This window comes from Eublepharis macularius, chromosome 4 (assembly GCF_028583425.1).
Source record: "Eublepharis macularius isolate TG4126 chromosome 4, MPM_Emac_v1.0, whole genome shotgun sequence".
Taxonomy (NCBI): domain Eukaryota; kingdom Metazoa; phylum Chordata; class Lepidosauria; order Squamata; family Eublepharidae; genus Eublepharis; species Eublepharis macularius.
In genome coordinates, this window is record NC_072793.1 from 8,092,699 (window position 1) to 8,111,906 (window position 19,208).

Sequence of the window (19,208 nt, forward strand, 5' to 3'; positions counted from 1 at the left end):
CAGCATCTCAGCCTGTGGTGCTGTGGCATTTTTAAATGACTTTCAAATTGTGGTAATGTCCCTTAGTCCTGAAAATATGAAGTTATAACAAAGGCAAGAGTGCCTTTGTGTTCACACAGAACATCTTTTCTTCATTACTATAGTCAATGCCCTCACAGGCAGGATTCATGATCAGAGAGGCCTTAGTTGCCAGGGCATATTGACATTTACAACAACGTAAAGCACGGACTTTCAATTAAGTGCACCTGATTTTTAAGAGATTGTACTAACCCCCCCAAATGGACCAGTGTCCAAAGGCCAAACACTTCTAAATATGCAACCAAGTGGATGTGGTTGACTGTTTTTCATGCACAATGATGCAGATTTGCACAAATTAGATAGGAAAGATGGGTCTCTATGCCTTGATATGGGCAGTCACTCCCCTAATGCAACCAATGAGCATGAAGGGAGTTGGTAAAGTTGCCAGCTTTTTTCCTAGCAGAGCCCCTGCGTATTTATAAATGATGTGACATGCAGGATTACTTTTACATTTCCTCTTCAGGCTGGAAAGGGTTGCCATCTTTTCCTTGCTCCTGTGCCTTTAACAACAAACTCTCCATAGCAAGTCTGTGGAAATAACTTTGCCTGTTGACTGATTAAAGTATTTATATTTTTAGTCTATTAACTCTCTTGCTTTCACCTGATTACCATATATATTACGTTTTCTCTGATACAGCTGATGGTTCGGGCCTGTTCACTGATGGTGGCTGTTTTCCTTTGCAAAGTAACAGAAATAATTTATTATAAGGAAAATCCTCTCCAACACATTGCTTAAACCTGAGACGAGGTCTTTACAGACGCACCAAGATGAGGCATTCGAAGGGCTGCTGAGTCACCTTGGATGAGGAATGACATCAGGCAACAGTCACCTGAGAAATCACTTTTTAAAACTCTATGGTTAATAAACGAAGGGATCCATTATACTAACTGGCGGGTGCCTTCAGTTGGGGATTAGCCTAGTCTGTGGAGGACCGACCCCTGGGGCAGGTAGAAAGTTAGATACGCTCAACCAGCTGGAATTGCTGCCTCAAGAATACATGCCCTTCTGAATGGGGAGGTTTGGGTGAGGGGAGGGGGATATTTTGCACAGGTCTAAACAGGCGGCGGAAACATTTGGGGCTACAGACTCCGTCCTGAGATTAAAACTGAAGATTCTGACTGAAGATTAAGACTGAAGATTAAACTGAAGATTAAATTGAAGATTAAACTGAAGATTAAGACTGAAGATTCTGGGGTACCATTTAAAAGGCAGGAAATTGTCATTATTCATTATTATTATTTTTTTTTACACAGGGTCAGCGTTTAGATTGTTTTGCCTTAAGCACCAAAATGTCTTGGGCTGTCTTCAGTATTTTACATCTAAAACTGAAGGACTGGTTTTAGCTCCTGGAGCTTAGCAAAAATTTGGGAGGGCTACTTAGCTGAGTGGTAGCTATTCCCGTTGGGCAGAAATGCCCACAGAACTTGTTTGTAAGCAGCATGGCAGGGGGAGAGGGGCAGCAGGGCACGGGGGTTTCCAAGCAGGGAAATACCCCTTGGATACGAAGCAAGCTTGCACTTAGGGACCACAGGCAGGCTCTTTCCCTCTCCCTCCTGATGAGCCAATGCAGCTGCTTTATACCAGGTCAGACCACTGAGCCATCCACCTCAGTCCTGCCTGTTTTGACCAGCAGCAGCAGCAGCAGCAGTTGCAGCTCTCCAGGACCAGAGGCTGAGCACTGTCTTGCCCCCCTGGCTCCTGCTACCTGAGATTCCTTAACTGGAGATCCCAGAGACTGAACCTGGGACTTGCTGCAGAAAAAGCGTATGTGTTCTGCCCCTGAGCTAGAGTCCTTCCCAGGGACTTCCATCCATCCCTGGCTAAAGCTGGCACTAGGACTGACGCAAGAACCACTCACCACGGAGAAGTCGTCAGGCCTGCAGGGTTCGCCACGGTATTTGCAGGCCAGCATCATGTCCTCAAGCTGATGGCTGTTTTGGTCAAAAAAGGTATACAGATTCAGAGGTTCATCAGGTATCTCAAAGACAGGTGGGGCCAGAGGGAAACCTCCTTCCAAAGAGAGATCATCGTAGCCCACGAGTGGGGAAATATATAACAGGTCACTGTAGGTTAGCTGAGAAACACGAATGCGGTTGAAGTTGCAAAAAGTGACGGCAGGGAAAGCCATCTGGGAGCTCTCCTGTTCATCCAGCTGAGTTATGTGATGATACTCCAGATAGTATAATATTCGCCCAGCCACCTGGTACAGGAAAATTGACAGTGAGAACAGGAACGCGCCAGCCCAGAGGGCCTGGCGCACCCCAAAGCCACTCTCCACGAAGATGTGGTTGGCCCCATGCAAGGTACAGTTGTTGGCAAAGGCCATCAAATCTGGAGCAGTTTCTTCCTCTTCCTCCAGTTCTGCTGCATCTTCGTAGTCCACCTCCATGTCTTCCACTTCATGTCGGCGGTAAAAGAACTTGTCACCATTACTCTCCGTTGAATCCTTGACTGTGTTTTTCTCCTGGTTTGAAGTGAAGGAGATGGTGCAGAATATCTGGATGGGCATCTTGACCCACCAGGGCCTCTTGAGTGAGCTCCTCAGCTGGCTACTGGAGGTTCTTCACAAGGACTTTTCAGTGTTGGAGATCAGAGACAGAAAGTAAGCGGGAAGAAAAGAAAAGGAGGAGGTGGAACTAAAGAAAGAGGGAGCTGATGGCAGCAAGAGGGTTTGGGGTGGGGGTGGGTGGGGAAAGGGGCTTGGAAGAGATGGAGGCACAAAGGGAAGGAAGACAAGCACAGGAACTTGAAGGAGAAATGGGATCGGAATGGGGATGTCCAGCAAAGGAAGTGAGAAGGGGATGAAGAATGCAAGAAGCATCCAAGAGAGAGAAAAATGGGGAGTGACAGAATGGCTGGATGTGGACAAGGAAGTGACAAGACAAGCTGCCAGCTGGCTGCACCCAGGCAGCTCCTGGGACCCCGAAGCGCCTTCAAATCCAGCATCCGGAATTGACTGTCTCCCTGGCTCCAAAAGCTTCAGTTCTCCAAAGTAGGGAATTTGCACTGAGCAGCTTTTCGCTTGCCAGTGCAGCCTGATGGCTGGTGTGTGTTCGCAAACAGCCTTCAGCGGCACGGAAGTCAGACCCAGACGCCCAGGACAGGGCCTGCTTAATAATTCATAAGCTTCCTTGAGATCTGTGTTGGGGTTGGGAGCTACCGAGGGAAGGACAAGCCTCTCTCCTCCCCTTCCCTCCCTCCCAATGCCAGTGGCCAGTGCCAGATCATTTCCTGCACCCAGCATGTTGCTGCCTGCTCCAGCCAGGCGCAACTCTTCCTACGTGTGTTTGTGTCTGGAGCAGGAAGATGCAGGCCCCTCCGCCTCTAAACAAATCAGCTCTCGGGTTGAGTCCTGGCAGCGTATAGATCTTGTACACTCAAGTTCTTGCAGTGCAATCCTAGTTACTCAAGACTAAGATCACTGAAATCAATGAGTTAAGACTGGAGTAATTGCGCTGGTGGGTGCTCAAGAGGGGTAATTTATGACCCGAGAGACTCCCAGCAGTCTATGACATACCCCAAAGGCTCTCATGCCTGTACATTACCCCAGAGAAAATATGGGTTTCTAAAGTCCCAAACTACATAGTATGTAGGGTTTATAGCTGAGAGACTGAAGGGCCCCTCAACACCTCCCCCAGTCATCCCTGCATGATTTCAGCCCCTGGGTTTTGCATTCTAGATAGGAAGAGGCCCAGCTGTCTCAAATGATATTCTTTTTAAAATTTATACTCTACTTTTCTCCCCAGTGAAGACTCAAAACAGTTTCCCACATTGTTCACCGCTCCCCTACTCGGGTTGGATCACTCAATAGGGTGCCAGCAAAGCAGGAGCATCACCACCAACAAAAAAAGATTTTTTTGGAAAGAATTTGATATTTATTATTATTATTATTTTTTAATTGAAGTAGTCACCATGGAAAAAAATAAAACTTTGCACACTGCCAGTGGCTGCGTAAGAAGCTGAAAGAAGTTTCAGCAAGCTTGCACACACAAAAAACTGCAGGTGTCCTACAATGGGGCAAGAATGGTTAAACCATTGTGCCGTCTTGTCTACTGAGAGCCAAGCCACACGTGACGAATGACACTTGCCTGGCGAGTGAACAGACTCGCGTGTATTCCTCCCTGTTCACTTGCCCTCCACTTGCGCTCATACACACGAGTCTGTTCGCTCGCCAGGCAAGTGCCATTCGTCACGTGTGGCTTGGCTCTCAATGCGAACTTGCAAGAGACGTTGTCTTTCAAAGCACAGTTCATGAGTTTGCAATGAAAAAGGCCTGAAAAATAAGGCTTTCGATTAATTGGCCTAATCTTTGCACCCACGTTGGTCCATTACAATATTTTAAAAAACACATTGACTGGATAATTCCTTCTTAGTAAAGAAAAAGTTACAAAATAGTTAGCGAACTTGTAGAACACTCAGACTGGGTGTTATTATTAAACAAAAGCTGCAAAAGCTGGCATTTTTCAGACATGAAGAATATGCAAGAGTAATTTCATAACTAAAATAAACTTTTTTCCAGGTTCATGAGATTGTACATATGAGATAAGGGACTGTGGTGCTGGGGTGTGTGTGTGTGTTCTACAATCAGAAAATCTAGAAAGAAGCTATTTTAGTTTCAGCATACATGCATGTTTTGTGTTTTATAAAATAACATTTCATTTTACGATTTATGGGGGAGTACCGCAATCTCTTCAGGGCTTAGGTCTTTAAAGATCTTAAGCTGGCCTTGTCCCCCACCGCTCTTTGGAACAACTACCCTGTGAGGTAGTTTAGGCTGAGAGTGTGTGACAGGCCCAAGGTCACCTGACAAGCTTCCATGACACAGCAGAGATTTGAAGCTGGCTGTCCCAGGGTCTAGCCTGACACTCTAGCCATCATGCCATGCCAGCTCTTCAAGCAAAGCTCACTTTCTGGTGGGGTCTGGACATGAGAGGGTGTCTTATACTGAACCAGACCTTTGGTCCATTTAGCCCAGACTAGGCTTAGAATCATACAATCACAGAGTTGGAAGGGGCCATACAGACCATCTAGTCCAACCCCCTGCCCACTGCAGGATCAGCCTAAAGCATCTCTGACAAGTATTCATCCAGCCTCTTCTTGAAAACTGCCAGTGAAGGGGAGCTCACCACCTCCCTAGGCAGCTGATTCCAGCTTTGAACTACTCTGACCTTCTTTTGAACTACTCTGCGCTTCTTTGACTGGCAGTGGCTCCTCTGCTCTCAGGCAGAGGAATGACTTTTGCTATACCTGTGGCCTGAGATCCTCCAACGGGAGAAGCAAGGCATGAACTCAGGATCCATTGCATACAAACCACGTGCTCTGCTGTTGAGCGGTAGACCCCTCTCTATAATGCCTTGCTGTGTGTTCCTGCATGAATGCATTTGCAATTGCAAGACATGGCTACCCCCCTAAAACTATTTGCAAGCAGCTAGCACTCTAAATCAGAGAACGGATCCCCCGCGGACTAGCAGGACTAGCATCAGGCAAAAGGTCACAGTGGTGTACAGAACTGATGAGAACACCCCACCTAACCCTTTGCCATAAGAAATAACAAACTGCTTCCTGTTTCCCATCTGCCATTGCTGACCAGGGCAATATGTTGAAGCAACTGATGGTGCTGCACTTATTCCTCCCAAACCACTACGGATGATTATCCAGGATAGACAACATTTCCCTACATGTACCGAAGAGTCAGTGTGACTGAGATTCGCACCAACAAGGAGTCCTAGACTAGTATCAAGTCCAGTCTGATTATGAGGCACCAGAATTTTGGGAGCAATTCATGAGGAAACAAAGTTGGAACCAATTCCCCCCCAAAACGTGCAATTCTTGCATTCTAGTTTCTCGTGTTGGTGGTGGGGATAGGTGTGTGAAGCACTTCCCAGACGGCACCTGTGTTCTAGAAAGCCTGCAATGCAGCACACAGGGCCAGTGGCCACCTTAGCAAGGGGCTTTCAAGGAAAGTGAGAAGCAGAGGTGCTTTGCTGTTGCCTTCCTTTTCCAAGCCTTCCTTGGTGGTCCCCATCCCAGGTACTATGGACCCTGATGAGCTTCTGAGATCTGATGAGAGCAGGCTATGCTGTACAGTCTTTGCCCCTGCTCTCCATTTTACCCTTACAATCACCCTGTGAGGTTACGTTAGTGACTACTAGCTCATGGTCACCTACGGAGCTTCATGGCTGAACAAGGTTTTAGGCCGGAGACTCTCCAGTTCTAGTCCAACACTCTAACCCCTACAATACCCTGGCTCAACGTTATCTGTCTGCTACAAACAGGGCTTTTTTTCAGCCGGAACGTGGTGGAACGGAGTTCCGGCGCCTCTTGAAAATGGTCACATGGCCGGTGGCCCCGTCCCCTGATCCCCAGACAGAGGGGAGTTTAGACTGCCCTCCGCGCCAGTGGCGCGGAGGGCAATCTAAATTCCCCTCTGTCTGGGGATCAGGGGGCGGGGCCACCGGCCATGTGACCATTTTCACAGCGGGTGATTTAAACTTTAAAAAACTCCCCCCTTGTTCCAGCTGACCCAAAGGGACATCATTGTGTGGTCCCGAGTTCCACCACCTCTTTTCGCAGAAAAAAAGCCCAGCTGCCACCTATGGGGGAACATAGTACTAATGTTAACGCACTGAAGCAAGGGCTGGTAAAAAAGTGAGTAACACTAGCAGAGAGGGACAAGGAAACGCAGAAGTCCCTTTGACCTGCCGGACAGATAGTGAGCTGGGCTGTGAATTTCTGCATCAACATTTTAAAAACGAGGAACGCTATCCAAGATATCATTGTTTACTTTACAGAAACTCTAGGTACCTGCACAAAGTTACTAAGAAACACCCATTATTTGTTGTAGGAAAAGGAACAACAATCTTTGAAAAGCAAGACATTTCCCTTAAAACAAAGTATCTGGTGACCGTATTGGATTGTGAAATACGTTAGACAATATAATTGCTATTGGGAATTGGATGAGCAGGAAGCTGGAGACTGCAGACAGCTAACGAAGCACCTGCTCTCCCTCCCCTGGCTCTTTAGCCGCCCGTCCTCCACTCTGCCCCACCTTGCGGTTCTGTTCCCTGCTCTTGGAAGCCCATTAGCAGTGGCCACAAAGCACTTTCCAGCAGCCTGGTCACTGTTGCCCAACCCAGGGGATGAGAAGTATATACAGGGGGCAGCACTTTGGGGAAGCAGCTGGCAAACTGACTTTCCGACCAACGCCAGCTCAGCACAAACCTTAGTTCACTGCAGCTTGTCAGGTTAACTGTTTGCGTGCTGCCTCCCTGCCCAACCCTCTTGATCCCTGTCTACCAGATGAAGGGGTCTTTTGTCAATGAACACTTAGGCTAGAATAAGAACGTGTTCACCTCTAAGGTACCACAATACTCTTGCTTGCTTTTGTTGCCACAAAGTAACACAGGTACTCCAGGGATGTAGGGGGACCACTGTATGTGGTGCACTGGAAAATGTACTGCTGTGTTGTAGGTCAAAAATGAAAACACCAAATATATTGAAATCTGAAATCTGCTAGTCTTTTTCAGAGCAGTCTGCTGGGCAGGGCTAGCGCATAGGCAGGCAGGCAGAATAAATGAATTGGTGGTACATACTGAAAACTCAGTAGTGTAAGGGCACTATTGATGATACACCTATGAGTTACTCTTCTGCAATTATGCATAGGAGGAGTTGTCTCTTTGGTAACCATCAGTATTGCGTTTGTACCAGTTTTTGAATGGGCTCTAGCTTAGCTGGAGAGAGCTGTACACACAGCACCACCTTCACTCTCACGACGAATCTCCAATGATGAGATCCCAGGTAGCAGGGCTAGGTTGGAAAGTCATCTTTGAAAAAGTCTCGTTTTAAGGTTTATGGCACTGGCTAAATAGACCCGTGGCTGGGCTTAGCATAATTTGGTGAACGATCACTAGGAGATTTATACCCTGCACTGGCAGCCCATGGTTTCTTATGGCATGAATTTTTTAAAAAGCAGTTCAGAGTATAAACATAAAAAACATAAAACAAGAATAATATAGCAATCAGAACTAGGTGTGTGTACAAGGTCCCAAAGAACAGAATAGAACAGGTTTAGTTATTTGAATATTTCTATTTCTCAAAGATTCAAGATGGCTAACAAAAGCCAGTATCTCAGAAAACCACAAATGGTAGGTAGGTAAAGGTAACCCCCCTGTGCAAACACTGAGTCATTACTGACCCATGGGGGGGGGGTGTTGCATCACAACGTTTTCTTGGCAGACTTTTTATGGGGTGGTTTGCCATTGCCTTCTCCAGTCATCTACACTTTACCCCCAGGAACCTGAGTACTCGTTTTACCGACCTCGGAAGGATGGAAGGCTGAGTCAACCATGAACCATCTACCTGAACCTGACTTCCGCCAGGATCGAACCCAGGTCGTGAGCAGAACTTGGACTGCAGTACTGCAGCTTACCACTCTGCGCCACGGGGCTCCTGGTAAAAGACAGAAATCAACATCAAATAAATATCATTGTCTAAAATCAGATGAATTTCAAACGGGGTCTTGAGACATCCCTTAACCAAAGCAGCCTGAACAAAAGGCCCTCTGATAGAGAGTGGCCTTGAATGATTTCCTATAAAACAGCCAGTGGAGGGGTCCTCCAAACCTCATCTGACAATCCATATCGAAGAATTCGTTTTATAACCTAGCTTGAAGGGAGGACGAATGGCCAGAGCTGCAAGAGGGCATCGTAAAGAGAAGCTGAACCCTGGCTTGAATTAAGCCCTGCTGCTAAGATCAAACATCTTCCTCACTGCAGGAAGGGAGGAAGATGAAAGAATGTCTTATCATTTTTGCACAGGTAAGTGGCAGATTAGAGAAGGGGCTCTCATGGGGGGGGGGGGGTTTGGCGCCACAGGGTGTTGCCCTGATCTCTCTGGTGGTTGCACCCCATTCTCTCTGTTTTGTTTTTATCAAGTGAAAAAGAGGAAAAGACTGAAAATTATGGTATGAAACAGTCAAAAGGAGAAAAACAGAGAGAAGGGAAGAAATGTTATCCTAGGAATCTAATACAGACAGAATCATATTGTGAAAGCTCTTCCAAGATGTCTTCAGTATGCCCCATACCCAGGTACACGAGATGCCCAGAGAAAACAGTTTTAGGTGGGTGGCCGTGTTGGTCTGTGGTAGAAGAGCAAGATTCGGGTCCAGCAGCACCCACCAAATTTCCAGGGTAGGAACTTTTGAGTGTTAGAGCTCCCTTCATCAGAATCAGAGAAAACAGGAAATTGTTATAGTAGTAGTTAATTGTGGGAAAAGTTTGGACCCTTCCCTTACCAGTATGAATGACCCATTTAATCTTTCAAAACTCCAAAATGTTTTATACCCCCAGAATCCTCGCTGCATCAAGGAACTCTGTTCCCGTTAGAATTTGGTTTTTTGGCTAGCAGGCTGCAATAAGGAAATGTCACCCCACCGCCACATTCTCCCTTTTATGTTTCCATTTTCACCTGCCTTTTCAAGAGTCGCTGTTGAGTATCAACTTTGTCCAAACTAAGGATTCAAGACTTCAGACAATCACCGGAAGAAACACAATAGATCAAGGACCTTCCACACCTTGCTGTAGTTCAGGCTGGTCAGACCCTGTGCCAGCGCAAAAGCATTGCCTGATCATCTGTCACTGTTTGAAATGTATGCAACAGAAACTTCATTGCTTCTCCTGCATGACCCCCACTGCTTTCTGAATGACGGAACCTGCAGATCTCTTGTCATGGGCTTCAGTGGGTTATGTAGGGCAATGGACAATGGAGTCTGGCAAGCACCAGCCACAGGAAGGGAGCTAGAAAGAAGTGCTAGTTAACAGTAGCCAGCCCCCCAGTTAGGCTTGCCAAATGGTGTGGAAATAAAAAGGTTTGGCTCGCTCTTATGCCTTTAACAGTAACTAGACTGCACCGCAACCTGATGTGCAGAAATGAGCAGGGGATACTTTCCCCAGCATTGTGACAGGCATCATCACGTTTCCAGGTCAAACTGCAGTCTAAAAGAGCAGAGGGCAGCTGCAAAAGTCAGCCGCCTTATCCCCAACCCTACAGCAGCTGCTGCGCCTGTTCTTCACGGCATTTCATACAGAGCTCTTTCAGAAGGCATTTGCTGGATGAGGTATTTTAGGCCTCTATTTCTGTTGCATAATTTTAGCTAGGACTGTTTGGGGTTTAACTTTGTGTTTTGGGGTTGTGTGTGTGTGTGTGTTTAACTTTTGTGATGTGAACCAACTTTCAAATATTTTAAAAAGATTCAGGCAGAACGTAAGATTCACACCCAAGCAGACCAAACAGACCTCTTGGCTGCCATTCTGTTTTATCACCCAGATGCCCTGGAAAGCTCACAGGCAGGTACAGACACCAAAGCAACTCAGCCATGGTCTTTCACTGCCTCTGAACACGAGACTCCATTGAGCCATCATGGAAGACAGCCACCGAGGGACCTGTTCTCCATGAACTTGTCAAATCTCCTTTTAAAGCCATCTCACAGAAGTTGCCATCAATATATCATGCAGCTGTGAGTTCCACACATTAATTTTGCCAACTACAAGTCCCATTCCAGATGGATGTGTTTGGGGGAGGATGAGATCTGTGCCAGTCATTGGTGAAGAGAATGCCTTCTCCCTGTACTCAGGCAACCACAGGCTTACTGTGTCCTAATAGAATACATCCATTTTCCTCCCCACTCCCACAGCTTTCTCAATCAGTTTCTACCCTTGGGCTTCATGTAGGCTTGCCAACCTCCAGGTGGTACCTGGAGATCTCCTGGAATTATGATGGATCTCCAGACGACAGAGATCAGTTCCCCTAGAGAAAATGGCTGCTTTGGAGGGTGGGTGCTGTTTCTGTATCCCCAGTCAGGTCTCTTCCCTCCTCAAACCCTACCATCCCTAGGCTCCACCCCCAAATCACCAGGAATTTCCCACCTGGACTTTCCAACCTTAGCCTCAGGTTCCCATCCAACCCATCACCGGAAGCCCTGCATGTTGCTGTCTTGGAATCGCTGACTCCTCACCTGGGCAGCAGAAGAACATGCTGTCAAGGCAACCTTGGATAGAGGAAAGATGCCCCCCCACCCACCCACTGGCATTTGCTTCCAAAGAAACAATACTATCTGTTACGGGAACTGTCCTAGATAGCTGCTTGGAATTGCTGAGTAGAAAAATTGGTTGTGTGTATTGCCTCTGGGACCTTTGTTTGGCTATATGTGTATCATTCTTCATGAACTTGAAACAGCCTTTAGGTCTGGCCCCCCTTTTGTTTTATTGCAGGCAGGCAATATTCTCCCCCTTCCTAGGAAGAGGTTCTCTTTTGCCCAAACACTCCTTGTTTTGGTACTGCTGCTCTGAGAAAGAGGAAGAAAAAGAGAGTCTGCATTCAAATTCCGTAAGCCCCCTGGAATGTCTCTGTTCCGTTTCCAGCCACTGCTTGCAGAGCCAGGGGCCCTGCTGACGCATTCAGGTGAGCACCTCTGGGGCACCTTAATGGCGCATTTGGTAGCAAGTATTGTATTAAGCGATATGAGCTCTGGAAGGCGGAGGGAACCAGCGTCTGGAACGGGAGTACCTTTAAGTAATTGAAGTTGGGGAAACTCTTCAGAGGCTGGGGAGGGCATTGCTGTAATGAGAACACTCCATCACAGCCAGGGCAGGAGCCTGACACATGGCTCAGCTCACGCAGCAGCCACGGAGAATTACTGCTTGCTTCCAGCACTCAGTGACTGGACAGAGAAGCAGGCTTACGAGAGCGAGGAGGAAAACGGCACAGGGGTGGTGTTGTACTCCCCTTGGAATTAGGGCTTGATGCCCTAGCCCACCTGTTGCAGGTCCCTTCTCAGTGGATGGGATGGCAACTCCTTCCTCTTTCATTCAGAGTTGCCTGCACCATGGCAGACCCTTTTAGGAAGGGTGATTTCCACTGTCCCCCCCCCCCCCCGCAATCACAGGACAGTAGCAACCACAGCAGGAACACCAGGGAGTTGGGCGCAATCTTCAACATCATGCGGCCTCCACAGCATCTACTGGAAGAGGGTGCCTGTTGGGGAAATCTGTGGGAATCCCAGGGAACAGAAATGCTTCCTCAAACACTGCTCCCCCAGGACTGTGCCAAGTAGGAATAACAGCCCAGAGGGCGAAAAGCTGAACAGCAACAACAACAACATTCGATTTGTATACTGCCCTTCAGGACAACTTAACACCCACTCAGAGTGGTTTATAAAGTATGTCATTATTATCCCCACTGCAAAACACCCTGTGAGGTGGGTGGGGCTGAGAGAGCTCTGAGAGAGCTGTGACTGCCCCAAGGTCACCCAGCTGGCTTCAAGGGGAGGAGTGGGGAATCAAACCCGGCTCTCCAGATTAGAGTCCTGCCTCTCTTAACCACTTCACCAAACCGGCTGAAGGAAGGCCCCTTCCCAGGTGCACCACGGTCCTGATCCTAACCAGGCATCACATGTGCAGGAACTGAGGAGAACACACAGCCAACGAGTGAAGAGGGCCAATTATCGGCTCCTCCATGGCTGAGAGTTGAGCTAAGAGCTTATCTGAACTTGTGCCTCTTAATCTGTGGTAAATTCCCTTGGAGAGCAAATGATCGAACGATGGGGTATAAACCTTTCAAATAAGTAATCTCCTTGGAGACAAAATGCTGGCAGAGTTGCAGGGACAGAATATGGCTGTAAACACAGTTCATTTGAGATGTGCTGTTATTGTGCGCTCTTATAAGCCTCCTGACCCCAAGTCATAACGCCCATAGATAGTCTCAGGTCACAGCAGACGGGCCTAACACAGTAGAAAGAGCAGCTCAATCATCAGCACAAAGCAAGGACCAAAATTATGGAGAAGACAACGGCGTGTGCAGCAGCAGAGGAATCCAGCGCTTACAAGACATTCTCGAAAGCGCGATCCCATTACACAGACGGGGGACACTGAGGCTGAGGAACAAGCACCCTCTTTTGCCTTTTGCTTACTGAAAAGTGAGTAGGGTTGCCAAAAGGCTTGGTGAAAAATATCCTGGGCAGGTGAAGCTTTTTTATGGCATGGATGTCAAGAGGGCCTTTTTTCTGGGAAAAGAGGTGGTGGAAGTCACTGGGTACCATACACGCGTGCGTGCTCCCAAGACTGTGTGATGATGTCACTTCTGGGAAGTGATGTCATCATGCAGGCAGTGGCTGCCCCGGGAGTGCTCCCGTGCTCCATAGGGGGCCCGTTTCGGGCCCAAATCGGCCTGGAATGCGCCACTGCCACGGGAGAGCACTCCCCTGCCTGGCAGCGGCCCAAACCTGGCCATTTTGGGCCCAAATTGGGCCAAATCAGGTCTGAAATGGCCTGGATCAGGCTAGAATAGGCCTGGAATGGGCCACTGCCATGCGGGGGAGTGCTCTCCCATGGCAGCAGCGCATTCCAGGCCAACTTGGGCTGTTGCCGAATGGAAGAGCACTCAGGCCCAAACACCCACCAGTGACGTGGGTATTTTTAAAAAAGCCCTGGACATAACATCACCTGGTAAATAACATCCTATCAAAACTCTATTAAAAGGATGGGTTGTTTTTTTCTCCAGGCAGTTAGCAATTGTAGAAGCGAGTCCTACTGATCCCTCCCCATTTCAGTGGGGGTCCTTTACAGCCCTTCTCTCACACAAACACAACCACAGAGGACACAGCCTGTCCTCTAACTTGGCTGCTGCTGCCGCCACCTGAACTTCACCTCTCTTGCTGTCTGGCAGCTGCAGTGCCTCCTCTGACATGCCTGCCCACTGTTAGCTCATTCCTTGCTCCAAGCAGGCAGATCGTGAGAAAAATGAACAGGCAGGTGCGTGCTGGAGCTGGTGGCCAGGGGCAGAGGCCAGGCTGGGCATGAGCAGCCAGGCTGGCAACAGTGGAAGGCTTGGAGAAACTAGCCGGCCCAGCATGACTCCTCCTCGTCATCCATTTGCTGCTGCCTGGCTGCCCTCCTCCTTCTCCTTTGCCACTGTGGCCAAATGGACACGGCACAGCCTCCTTTTTGTGGTGCTGCTCCAATGGAGAGGCCAAGAGAGGACCAGGCAGAGTGGCTGGATGCGGCACAGTGGCCATTTGAAATCTGGCATGTACAGGCCAGCGCCAACTGCACACACCTGCTTCCAAACCTCTAATCCCCCCCTTCAGTACACATGTGCAATGTAAATGCACGTGCAAAACAGACGTTTTAAAAAACATTTGGTAGAGAATGGTGGAAAGCTGTATATGTACAAGAGAGAAAGAGAAGGAGCAGGATGGTGACGGCTTTAAGGCTTAGAGAAAGCCGCTTTGAGTTTTATGGAAGGGCTGGATATAAGTACCTTGCTGGGCTGTTGGCCTATGTTATTGAAACCATAACACGAAGTGCACGGAGTCCCTGGAATGCTGCAAAATGACCCCTTTATGGGCAAAACAATTGCTAAACATTGTTATGTGGCATCCTTTTAAATATTTGAAAATAGTCAGCTTATCTGTCCTCAGTCTTCTCCAGGTCCTCAGAAGAGGCTTAGTCTGTGGCTGAGCTGGGGTCTGTCCGGCACGGCACAGTGCCTTTTTTCACATGGAATCCCACAAGGGATACCAACATACGCCTGACATGGAGTATCTGCCGTGCACATATTCAGACCAATGATCAATTTTATGAAACCTCTTTGCATCTGGAGCACATTGCAAGTATGCTAAGGACTTCATGGATATTAGCTACTAACTCTTACCACAACCCTGCGAGGTATTGCAAAGAGGCAAGTTTGAGTATCCCACTCCTAAATTCCCACTTAAAGGATCATAGATTAAAAAAGCCTAAGGGCTGGATGACACAACCTCTGCCTCGGCTGGGACTCTGAAGAACTGTTGCTGTGGACTCACTGACCTTGTTATCTCACCCACAGTCCTCTGCCTCATCTGCAATAACACTTTATTATTACAGTGTCACGCAGAGTATGCCCTCCCAAACAGTGAACCTTCGGTCACCTTCACGATTCTAAATCTGGTCAGAATGCAAGTCGTTCCACCGTTTGCAAGATTCTTGCCCTAGGTACTAGATTCCGCCTGACTCAAAGGGGATGCTTGGGGTGAGAGACATTTTTATTTAACTGATCCTGCTCCTTTGGGGTAACATAACTGGATCGGTCTGTGTGCGCATATTTCCCTGCTCTTGATTCCACTGCCCGATGCACATCTATCTTTCCTTCTCTGCTTTGCCATTCCAGCTCAGATCCGGCTCCAGTTACGCCAGGCAGCAGCGGCTATGCTGTACTGCTGTGATGACACCGTCCCGATGGGAGTTGCACTAAAGTGACCCTTTGGAACTTGCCCAGGCCTTGCCAAAAGTATTTGGCAATTAGCAGCTGTCTGTGGTTAATCAGTGAGGTCAGGGCCTGGAGAGGCTGCCAGTTCTCCTCTGTGACCCCTTTCAGGGCTAATTAGTGGCAAGCAGAGCAGGGCAGGGACCCTCTGGGAACTCTAACCCATCTTTTAAAAGCCGGTCCCTCACTATTCTCTCCCTCCTCCCTCATTTAAATACATTTTGTAAGCTCCTTGAAGCAGGAACCTTCCGTTTAGTTATAGATCCAGAGGAGTTAGCCATGCTAGTCTGTAGTCGTAAAACAGTAAAGAGTCATAGAATCATAGAATCATAGAATTGGAAGGGGCCATACAGACCATCTAGTCCAACCCCCTGCCCAGTGCAGGATCAGCCTAAAGCATCTCTGACAAGTATTCGTCCAGCCTCTTCTTGAAAACTGCCAGTGAGGGGGAGCTCACCACCTCCCTAGGCAGCTGATTCCACTTTTGAACTACTCTGACGGTGAAAAAGTTTTTCCTAATATCCAGTCGGTACCTTTGTGCATGTAGCTTAAGCCCATTGCTTCGGGTCCTACCCTCTGCTGCCAACTGGAACAGCTCCTTGCCCCCCTCCAAATGACAGCCTTTCAAATATTTAAAGAGAGCAATCATGTCCCCCCTCAACCTCCTCTTCTCCAAACTAAACATTCCCAAGGCCCTCAGCCTTTCCTCGTAGGGCTCAGTCTCCAGACCCCTGATCATTCTTGTCGCTCTCCTCTGCACCCTCTTGATTTTGTCCACATCCTTTTTGAAGTGACGCCTCCAGAACTGCACACAATACTCCAGGTGTGGCCTGACCAAGGCAGTATAGAGAGGGGCTATGACCTCCTGCAATTTTGACGCTATGGCCCCTTTGATACAACCCAGGATTGAATTAGCCTTTTTTTGCCACCGCATCACACTGACTGCTCATATTCAGTTTACAGTCCACTCTTACCCCAAGATCCCTTTCACATATACTACTGCCCAGAAGTGTATCCCCCATCCAGTATTTGTGCTTCTCATTTTTGTGGCCCAGATGTAATACTGTGCACTTGTCTTTGTTGAATTGCATCCTATTCACAGCTGCCCACTTCTCCAGAGTATTCAGGTCTTGTTGAATTTTAATTCTATCTTCTTGGGTGTTTGCTACTCCTCCCAATTTGGTATCATCAGCAAATTTAATGAGCAGCCCTTCCACTCCTTCATCCAGATCATTGATAAAAATATTGAAAAGTACCGGGCCCAAAATCGAGCCCTGAGGCACCCCACTGGACACCTCCCTCCAATCTGATGAAATGCCGTTGACCACCACTCTTTGAGTGCGGTCCTCCAACCAGTTCCCTATCCACCAAACTGTCCTATAGTCCAGTCCACAGTCTTCCAGTTTGCCCATCAGAATGTCATGGGGGACCTTATCAAAAGCTTTACTGAAATCCAGATAAATCACTTCAACGGAGTTCCCCCGATCCAGTAAGCTGGTCACTCGATCAAAGAAGGAAACCAGGTTGGTCTGGCAAGATCTGTTAGGAACAAAGCCATGCTGACTTCCCCGGATCACTGAGTGATCCTCTTTGGCCTTTTTCAGGGTCTCCTGTATCAATTCCCATTTCCACTTCGGCTTTTACTTTCTCCCTCCACTCCGAGAGATCAGGTTTCTGGTTGATTTGCATTTTTGCTGTTTTGCTGTGTGTCGTCACCACCACCCCTAGTTGGGTGGATGAGAACACTGTGTCGATCACCTCCTCCCGTTGGCTGTCATGCTGGGGCATGCGCGAGAGGGCATCTGCCAAGAAGTTAGCCCACCCAGGGAGGTATTTTAGTGTAAACTCGAATTTGGAGAAGAACTCCGCCCACCGCAATTGCTTTGTATTTAGCTTTCAGGCAGCGCATAGGGCTTCTAGGTTCTTATGGTCTGTCCAGACCTCGAATGGGTTTCTAGCCCCTTCTAACCATTGCCTCCAAGTCGTGAGGGCGAGTTTTACAGCAAACGCTTCCTTTTCCCAGACACTCCAGTTACGTTCGGTGTTTGAAAACTTTTTGGATAAATAGGCACAGGGGCATAGCTTCCCTGCCTCATCGGGTTGTAGTAAGACCCCCCCCCCACTGCCATATCACTCATGTCTACTTGCACAATGAATCTGCGGTTCTCATCTGGGTGCTGCAGCACTGGTTCCGAGACAAATTTTTGTTTTAGGTTTTCGAATGCTTGTTGGCATTCCGTCCAGGGTAACTTTGCGCTAGGCTTTTTGTCTGGCAGCCCCTTGCCCTTGGTTTTTAGTAAGTCTGTTAGGGGCAGGGCTATTTGGGCAAAGTTATTTATGAACGGTCTGTAGAAGTTGGCAAATCCCAGGAAGGATTGCAATTGTCTTCTGGTTTGGGGTGCCACCCACCCGACTATCACCTGGATTTTAGCGGGGTCCATTTTTAGCCCCTGATGGGAAATGCGGCACCCTAAAAAGTCCAGTTCCTCTTTGTGGAACTCGCATTTCGACAACTTCACTGGCAGTTTGTGCTTCATTAAGGCGGTCAGCACTTTCCTGACCAGTTCTACATGTGCTTTTTTATCCGCTGAATAGATAAGCACATCTAGGTACACCACCACCCCTTTATACAGGTATTCGTGCAGAACTTCATTGATGAGGTTCATATACACACCTGGGGAGCCTTTGAAGCCAAATGGCATGACCAGGTACTCAAAGTGTCCTAAGGGGGTGTTGAATGCGGTCTTCCACTCGTCCTCCTCCCTTATCCGCACCCGGAAGTAGGCATCTTTTAAGTCCAACTTAGAAAAGATTTTGCCTTGGGCCACTACGCTGAGTAGGTCTCAGATCAGGGGGAGCGGGTACGCATTGGACATGGATATAGCATTTATTCCCCTGAAGTCTGTGCATAGGCGCAGGCCCCCATCTGTTTTTTTGACGAACAAGACTGGTGCCGCATGGAGGGAGCTGGCTGGGCGGATGAACCTGCATTCCAAGTTTTTGTCAATTAATATTCTCAGCTCCTGTCTTTCTGCTGGGCTCATTGAGCATAGCTTGCCTTTTCCCCGGGGACTAGTTCGATAGCACAGTCTGTGTTTCGGTGGTGGTGGGGAGTCCATTGGCTTTCTTGTCATCAAACGCTACGTGGAGGTCTTGATATTCTCGGGGGATGGACTGCTCCTCCTCCTCTGTGAGTAATATGACCTCCAGTGGGGAGGGTGCCTCCTTCCCCCATACATTTGCCCATGCATGCATGGTGCATTTGTCTCCTTTAAAGACGATCATCCCATTTAATGTGGGGGTCATGATCCCAGAGCCAGTGACTCCCCAGTACCAAGGGGTATTTTGCTACATTGCTGACTATATAGGACCGGGCTTCCCAGTGCTTCCCCATCCCTGTTGGGACCGGCTCCATCTCGTAGGGGGCGGGGCTCATGCTGGACCCGTCCATTTGCTCGAACACTATTGGGTCCTTTAGTTCTTGGGTGTCTAAGCTGAGCCTGTTTACTAAGGCAGGGGACATAATGTCGCGCAAGCATCCCGAGTCTATTAGGGCTTGCACTCGCACATGAGTTCCTCTCTTTGGGTTTACTAGTATTACAGGCATGAAAAGTATGCCCCCCCCCTCTCCCTCGCCTGGGGTGGGGTGGAATCCTTCGCGACCTGCCGTTGGGGCTGGCTTACGGCAGATCTGTCCCGTTTCCCGGTAGTAGGTACATCTCCTCCTCCTAGTCAAGGTTTTCCATGTCGCCTGGGTGCTCCTCTGCATCCAAGCCAGTTTTCGGCCTCCTGCACTTGGGCAGTAGCTTGCGCTCAGTCTTTGGGGCTCGTG

At 48.4% G+C, this 19,208-nt stretch overlaps 1 protein-coding gene across 2 annotated transcripts in view; it reads right to left on the reverse strand.

The window, feature by feature from the left end:
• The window catches only part of ASIC1 (acid sensing ion channel subunit 1), a 222,033-nt gene that overhangs the window by 53,578 nt on the left and 149,247 nt on the right, over positions 1-19,208 (reverse strand). The window contains exon 1 of one of the 2 annotated variants that reach the window (XM_054979005.1): positions 1,938-2,663. The exons of the other annotated variant lie outside the window; for it this stretch is intronic. Coding sequence (XP_054834980.1) covers positions 1,938-2,588 — 651 coding nt within the window. The 5' untranslated portion in view covers positions 2,589-2,663. Of the gene's footprint in view, positions 1-1,937; positions 2,664-19,208 lie in introns of those variants that run through there. 2 annotated transcript variants of the gene reach the window in all.